The 7,907-nt window shown below is 38.1% G+C and overlaps 2 protein-coding genes across 2 annotated transcripts; one reads left to right on the forward strand and one right to left on the reverse strand.

Annotated features, from left to right (window-relative positions):
• The first annotated feature begins 570 nt into the window (after positions 1-570).
• Positions 571-5,992, forward strand: LOC105762701 (exopolygalacturonase-like). Its single transcript, XM_052625086.1, is given in 7 exon segments — positions 571-4,298; positions 4,419-4,559; positions 4,631-4,807; positions 4,890-5,124; positions 5,127-5,178; positions 5,250-5,478; positions 5,575-5,992. Coding segments are annotated over 7 exon segments (1,260 nt in total). The 5' UTR covers positions 571-4,100; the 3' UTR covers positions 5,803-5,992.
• Positions 5,993-6,029: 37 nt separating this feature from the next.
• LOC105762702 (cysteine protease XCP1) lies at positions 6,030-7,555 on the reverse strand. Its single transcript, XM_012580546.2, has 3 exons — positions 6,731-7,555; positions 6,478-6,618; positions 6,030-6,397 (listed from the first exon to the last, which is right to left on the reverse strand). Exons 1-3 carry the CDS (start codon positions 7,430-7,432, stop codon positions 6,182-6,184), a joined length of 1,059 nt encoding a protein of 352 aa, XP_012436000.1. The 5' UTR covers positions 7,433-7,555; the 3' UTR covers positions 6,030-6,181.
• Positions 7,556-7,907: the final 352 nt, after the last annotated feature.

Raw genomic sequence — 7,907 nt, forward strand, 5'->3', positions numbered from 1 at the left:
ACGAGAAATTTTGAATGTTTTCAGTTTTTTTAAATGGCGTCCCGTATTTAACACGAGCCATCAATATTCACCAAATATAGCGATGAATTCGATGACTTAATGTTAAATCGGTTCGTTGCCTTATGCATTAAAATGATTTTTCTATTCTAAAAATGAAATTATTTAAATTTAAAATTATAAAATAAAATAAACAAAATAATATTTCAAAAATACCATAAAAATGCTAATTTAATTAAAATGAGACAATATTTAAATAAATGGACTAAATTAAAATGGATTTAAAGAAATCACCAAAAGCCCAAAGTTATGGGCTTGAATTTTGGGCCTTTTTCTTTTTCTTCATTTTTTGTTTTCTGTTTTTTGGGCCTGCTGCGAATTGGGCCTGCTAAGCTGCTGTTGGGCTGCACCGGTCGGGGCCTCTACACTGCTGGGCAGAATTGGGCCGAACACCCGCTGGGCCAAGGGGATAGGCCTGGCCTGCTATGGGTGGCCTGCTCTTTGCTGAAAATGGCCTGCACTTTATTCTTTTTTTTTCCTTTCTTTCTTCCCCTTTCTTTTCTTTCTTTATTTCTTTTTTTCAGCCTTTTTTTCTTCTCTTTTCTTCCTTTCTTTCTTCCTCCCCGATCAGCCCCCCGCCGATTTCTCTGCTGCTGCCGGTGCTTTCTCCGCCTGCGGTGCAACGGCCGACGACGGCGACGTGCGGTGGAGCTCTCCTTTTCTCCCTCTTTTCTTCTTTGCTTGCTCCTTTTTTTTTTATTTTCATGGGTATTTTTCTTTGATGATTTTTTTGCTTGATTTGCTTTCTTTGGTGGTAGTAGATGGGAGTATAACGGTGGTGGCGGTTTGACGACGCACGGTGGCGATGAGGCTGCTGTTTTTGCTTGATTTTTCTCTCAAAAATTTTGTTATTTTTTTTCTTTTTGCTTCCTTGCTTGGCTGCTGAATTGGGGGTTTGAAAACCCTTTTAAATTGTTGATTTTTCTTCTTTTTTTGCAGGTAGCAAGTGGTTAGGGGAGAGAGAAGCCATGCTTTAGGTCGGCTGTCGCAGTGTAGGTGCGCAACTTGCATTGTCGGATGCCAGACGGACCAAATTGCAAACACAGTAAAACTTTTGGGGCCAAAATATAATTTTGAGAAAATTTAGGGCTCAAAATGTAATTTCAAAAAGCTTAGGGGTCAAAATATAATTTTAGGAAATTTTAGGGTCAAAATGCAATTTTAAAAATTTTAGGGGTCAAAATGTAATTTTTTATTTTTGTATTTTTTAGAAATTTAAAAAAAAAAAAACGAAATCAAGCTGGACAAAATTCAGTGATTACAGGGACATTTGAATCAAAGATCTTAGTCAATGTGTCCCATTCTCCTGTGCCATAATTTGGTTTCATCTAGCGAACTGGTATAAGTAACAGAAGTTGCCAAGTTCCAATTAACAGTAAAACTTTTATCAACCATCGTTGTTTATATGAGCTCACATCCACTAAGATAAATTATTAAACCTTTATTGTCCTTGAATACCACAGAATATCTCTTCTCGAGTAGCTAACCTACACTTAGTAGAAACATCTCCCTTTCCTACTGCTTTGATGTACTGATCATTTTCAACTTTCACCTTGGAGTAGAAACTTGTGTCAATGCTTCTGAAGATGGTTGCATTTGCTGTCATGTGACTTGCACAACCATTTTTAACAAGCCAGTTATTTCTTTCATTGTTAGAGGGTTCGCATGGTGCAGTGAACTGGACTTTGTAAGAGGCAACGAACATCAATTCTTCTTGATTGGCTCATGCTGTTTGTGCCTAAACATTTTGTTGTTGTATGTGCCCCTTATTCTTGCACACCCTTTTTTCATGGCCAAACTGCTTGCAATTTCTACATTGAGCATTAAGCCTGAACCAACAGATTCTCTCAAGGTTACCCAACTTCTTGCAATGCAAGCACGATGGATATTTTTTCTTTTAACTATTTTTTTTTTACTTTTCTTTCTTATCTGACCAACTCTTCTTTCCTTTCTGATTTGAGAAGCTCGGGCCTTCCCTTTTTCTAGCTTGAAAGGCTACCTCAATGTGCCCATCTTCTTTGCTTGCCCTTCTTTGTTCTTGAGCTTATAGAGCATTGATTAGTTCAGAGAGTGAGATGGTTGAAAGATCCCTCGAATCTTTTAGTGAGGATATATTTGATTCATATCTCTTAAGAAGTGTGGTAATCACCTTCTCAACTACTCGGCTGTTCGCGAACTGGTCCCTTAACAATTTTACTTGGTTCACCACTGCCATGATTCTGTCTAAATATTGCTTTACAGTCTTAGCTTTCTTCATCTTGAGGTTTTCAAAATCTTATCTGAGATTAATCAACTATTGTTGCCTTGTCTTTTGCAAACCTTGTAACTCATCCTTAAGCTTATCCAAGCTTGTTTAGGAGTTTCATAAGCCATAATTCTTGTAAAAATTATAGTTGAAACACCGTTTTGTAGGTAAGACATTGCCTTATATTTTTTTTTCACATTCCTCACTGTGTTGTCTCATTTGAGCAAGTGTTGGATTTGCTCTCAAGGTTTGTAGTTCTATTTTAGCATTTACGACCTCCCAAAGATCAAAGGCTTGAAGATAAGTTTTTATTTTTACTACCCAAATATAGTAGTTTTCTCCTATAAAAACAGGGTGGAGGTGGTGAAAAGCTTGCTGAAGACATTTTTATAAAAACAAAGGTTAAGGCCCTCAAAGATGGTTATTTGATGAAAGAATGTATTGAAATAAAACAAAGAAGTAAAACAGATTATGAACTACTATTTTTCATTACAACATATAAGTTTACATGAACAACTATGCTTAAATAAGCTGAAAATAATAATAATTAATTATAACTTGGAAAATCTTGGAACTTGTATAGTACAACTTGCCTCTCTATTGGCTGATTTTGGTCTAATCAGCAACCCAAACATCTCATAAAAAATAATCATTGTTTTAGTGCAAGTTGACAACTTGCAGAGAAAGGGCTCACATGTAGAAGCTCGCCTAACAGGGCTCACACCTTTGGTGACTTCGTAGTTTTAGTGAGCTTACACATTTGATGAGCTCACAGGTGTGTGATCTGTGTTCGCCATTGCATGGATAGCCACTTCGCAACAATTTAGTTCCTTAAGGTTCTCATTTGTTCTTGCAGCTTCAGAAATTGTTGGGAGAAAAAGTTAAGGTTCGAGTTAAGAATCTAGGCAATTTGTTCATTAGATGTTGATATTGGGTGTATGTTTGAGGGGGGATGTAGTGTTTTACATTAAGTTGTTGACAATAACAGTTCTCATTAATGTCACTATAGGGTTTATAAGGACGTGTTGGGTTGGGAATACAAGTCTGGCTGACATACCAAGTGGTAGGGTTTATAAGGAAACGTGGGCTACAGTTATCTTCTCACAATTAGCTACTTAAGGAGCATATTAACCTTCTAAATGGGTGGAAATAGGATTGACATAGACTAGATGAGGTTCGTGTGCTCCATTCAAAAACTGATTAAACATTTGTCCTTGACGAGGTAAATTTGAGGTATTCAACGTGTTCATATGCATATGTCAATAAGGTCCATAGTTAATGAAGTATTGCATTCGGGCGAGGTTGTAGCCAACAAAATTGCAAATAGGTGAAGAAGGGTGGCAAACCTATTCTAACGAGATACTGATAACAATTATACTAGAGGTTAAGTTTCATTATATTCCAGATCTAACATCAAATTATAAATGTCTCCAAGTGAAACGAGGGCACCGATTAGTTATGAATTTATACCCTAAGCAAAATATTGGCAAATTTTGTCTGAAAAATCTACATGATTACTTCAATTAACTCTATGATATGTTGTTAAAAAAACTCATGCGAGCAAGACAGATATTGTCCACTTGAAGTGGCGGAGGAATTTAAGTCCTAGAATGAATTTAAACTAGGAGTTAACGGAGCAAATTCTAGGGTTGGATATTGATCAAAAAGGTTAAGGGTAATAAGTTGAGAAGTAGTGGTAGGGAGTTAACGGCAGTTATGGTGACTTCAAACCAACCTAGTTGCCTCTTTACTCAACTGCAGTGTTCAACAGCAAGGACATAACACATTCTGCATTAACATGAGCCTTGAAATCCCCTTCAAATTACTCTTGCCCTTTTCCTCCTTTAGCTTCACTGGTGTTCCTGCAGGAGCAACAACAGCAGGTTTAGGATCTCAACATGGCCAACTGCTACCATATAACAACCAAAGGACCTCTCATTTCTTTAATGTCAAGACATTTGGTGCTCAAGCCGATGGACTCACTGATGATACCAAAGTTTTGTTTCCTTCTCTTTCTTTCTCCATTCAAACACCTGCATATCATCTTCAATACTTGGTATGTTATTTTATTTTTCCATTTATAATTTTGTTTAACTTGTTACATTCAAGTTTCCAGGCCTTCCTATCAGCATGGAACAAAGCATGTCAGGCTACTGGTGAGGTAGACATTATGATTCCTAAAGGCACATATTTGGTTGGTCCACTTAAATTTGCAGGCCCCTGCGAAAATGTGTCTAAAATAGTAGTCCATATGAAGGTATTCTTCTACCCTTTTCTGCATTTTCCACTCTTATTTTTTTTTACCATGAATGAGAAAGAAGCTTCCAGGGTTATCTCAAGGCAACAACAAACTTGTTTAAATACGGAGATGGTGCTGGTTGGGTTGAATTTCGATGGATAGAAGGGCTAACCTTGACTGGAGGAGGGACCTTTGATGGTCAGGGTGCCAAAGCTTGGCCTTACAATAGCTGCTCCACAGACTTCAATTGCAAACTTCTTCCAACTGTATGTTTCTTTCATTTAGCTCATCAACTATGTTTGCAATTGTCCATGTTATCAACAATCTTTTTCCCCAAAGCTTCAACAGAATGTGAAGTTTTTGGCGATGAATCGGACAATTGTAAGAGGCATAACATCAGTAAACAGCAAGTTCTTCCATATGGCTCTTGTCGAATGCAAGAACTTCAAGGGCAGCAAAATCAAGATTTCAGCACCAGCAGATAGCCCTAACACTGATGGTATCCACATTCAGCGGAGCTCCGGTGTCTACTTTTCGCGATCACTTATAGGTACAGGTGATGATTGCATCTCAATAGGTCAAGGGATTCTCAAGTCACCATAACAAGCATCAGCTGCGGACCGGGTCATGGCATCAGGTACTCCATCAGTTTCTGCTTCAATATACAAAACTAAAGAAATGTTAATTTTGTTGAGTGCTTGTTAACAGCGTCGGAAGTCTCGGAAGATACAAGGATGAAGGTGATGTAAGTGGTTTGGTGGTTAGAGATTGCACCATGATAGGGACCTCAAATGGCATTAGGATCAAAACATGGGCCAACTCGCCTGGCAGAAGTGAAGCAACCAACATGACATTCGAAAACATTAACATGGAAAACGTGACCAATCCAATTATTATCGATCAATCATATTGTCCATTTGCATCTTGCACACCAATGGTAAACTCTCCAGATGATGAAACTACCTACACTTTCTAAAATATCTGCAAAGAAACTGACCTAAAAAAGAAATGGTACCAAATGAGTTGAGTGCAGGGACCATCTCAAGTGAAACTGAGTGACATTTATTTCAAGAAAATAAAGGGAACGTCGTTATCTGCAGTGGCAGTAGCACTAGAATGTAGCAAAGGGATTCCTTGCCAGGATATTTACCTTGAAGATGTTCACTTGGAGCTGGCAACTGGGGAGAAACAAGTCACTTCCACTTGTAAAAATGTTAGGGCTAAATACATTGGCACCCAAATCCCACCACCATGTGCTTAGCTTTCATGTTAAGGCAATTTTGATATATATTTTGAAGTAACCCTGCAGTAAATTAGCAAATATATGTAGCGCGTATATATATGCAGTTTGTGAAGTTGATTAATGCTAGCTATCCCTGCCTGGATAGTTTGATACAAGTGAACTTGGATGCTGAATCTTGGCTACTGTTAATTATTGGAGAAAAATTATAATCCAGAGGCATTTTGCTTCAATTTGTTGAAGCGAAATTGAAAGAGTGAGCCATTTTTATAATTTTATTAACCAAGGAACATGGCCGAAGAAGGGCCAACAAATTTTATCAATACAAGCTAGTCTGGAAAAAAGATAAAATGAAAAGAAACACATTTTGGTTGAACCCATATGTTGAGGTTAGAGCTCTTCACTTGTTTTTCATAGGGTAAGAAGCCATTTTATTGATACCACAGAGACCCTCGGGTTTTCCAGTGTTCCTCTTCATCCTTATGTACCCTTTTTCTCCCCATTTTGCTCCCCACGAATTCTTTACAATGATGTAATCTGAACCTTTCCATGTTCCATACCCAACTGCTGCTACTCCATGGTCTAGATCAGTTCCACATGGCCCGTTGAATACTCCCTGTAAACTCAGATTTAAATTACGAGCTACCAATGTGTTAACAAATTCTATGATAATCAATTATGGGAAAACAAGCTTACCCCACTATAGAATTGGAAATCTCTGCCAGAAGCCTCAATGGCTACACTTAGGGGTTGATGAGCCAATGCTTTCAATAGACTTTTCTCATCATTTTCTGGCACGTCTTTGTAACCACTAATCGTCACCACGTCCATTTCCTCCTGAAGAGAAACCATAGACATGATTAATCAAATAAGCCTTTTGCTTACAAAATAATTCAGGGTGTAGCTTTCATGAAAATGATATATAATTATGCATGTCTCTATTCTATACCTTCTTTTCTTCACAGGTACCTTGCTCCATAAGGTACGGGTAGTCTTCTTCTTTGTGTAGTCCACCATTGGCGACAATGAACTCGAATGCATAATCCATCAGACCTCCATTGCAACCATTGTTGAAACTTGTATCGCAATCAATCAGCTCTTGTTCGGACAAGGAAGTTAAGTTCCCCGTTACAATCTTGTTTATGCCCTCCACAGCCGCCACTGCTGAGAAAGCCCAACAGCTACCGCAAGAACGCTGATTCTTGACTGGCGTAACAGCTCCTTTCTGTCTCCAATCGACGGACTTGGGCAAATCAACGTCGTCTCTGAAAGTGAACTCTTCTGGTGGTGATCGGTTCTTTTTGAAAACCTCTGGTTTGAGTCCTAAATACTTGTTCTTGAACTCTTCGTGGGTCAAATCAGCAAACTCGTTCAACCCAAGCCAGTAACTGCTGATTTCCTTGTTCCTCTTGTCGATATGCTTCAAGTTATCCTTGAAAACCTCGAACCTCAACAGCTTCTCTTCAAAGGATTCATAGAATTTGGCATGCTTGGATACCCATGATTCAAAGAGCTCAATAAGTTTATCCCTGGAACTCAAATCCTCAGGCGAATAACCCACAATGGAGAAATCATGAGCCAGAGCTGAAACTACTAAAACTGAAGCAGTGAATGTTAAAATGGAGAGTTTGGAAAGAAAGGATACAACCATTTCTTCTTTTTGTTGTATGGCGTAGTATGTAACAGTGAGTGAATGTGAGGGTGGGATTGTTGTGTGGAGATTTATAGTAGCAGATGGTATGTTGCTTTGAAGTGAAGAAAAAATGGGAGTGGAAAATTGAGGCTTTACGATTGAGTCATTTGACAGGCTTTTGATTGAAGCATAGCTCATCAAGTTTTATAAGTTTCGTCCAAGGGATTGGACGTTATAATGTTTTCATTAAATTAAATGTTGTCAACAAGCAGTATTGATTTGCGTGCACACTCTAACCATCACAAATTCAATACCTCACGACAGCGCCTTCATTATTTGTTTGTTTAAAACATGCCCCCCAACTGTTCATAGTTTTTGCACATTTTAGAAATAAATGTCCAAATCCATTCGGCAACCCCATCTGCTTGCTACCTACTAGTTCCTTTGAAATTGAATTTTCTTTATAAATTATTTTACCCAATTTATATTTCTA

Source organism: Gossypium raimondii, chromosome 12 (assembly GCF_025698545.1).
Source record: "Gossypium raimondii isolate GPD5lz chromosome 12, ASM2569854v1, whole genome shotgun sequence".
Lineage (NCBI taxonomy): Eukaryota > Viridiplantae > Streptophyta > Magnoliopsida > Malvales > Malvaceae > Gossypium > Gossypium raimondii.

What these genes read in the sequence shown, in the direction of transcription:
- LOC105762702 (XM_012580546.2), bottom strand. Translation starts at nt 7,432, where the DNA reads ATGGTTGTATCCTTTCTTTCCAAACTCTCCATTTTAACATTCACTGCT. An exon ending in GTACCTGTGAAGAAAAGAAG is followed by an intron (nt 6,619 to 6,730) that starts GTATAGAATAGA and finishes GTTTCTCTTCAG; the next exon opens with GAGGAAATGGACGTGGTGAC. An exon ending in ATTTCCAATTCTATAGTGGG is followed by an intron (nt 6,398 to 6,477) that starts GTAAGCTTGTTT and finishes CTGAGTTTACAG; the next exon opens with GGAGTATTCAACGGGCCATG.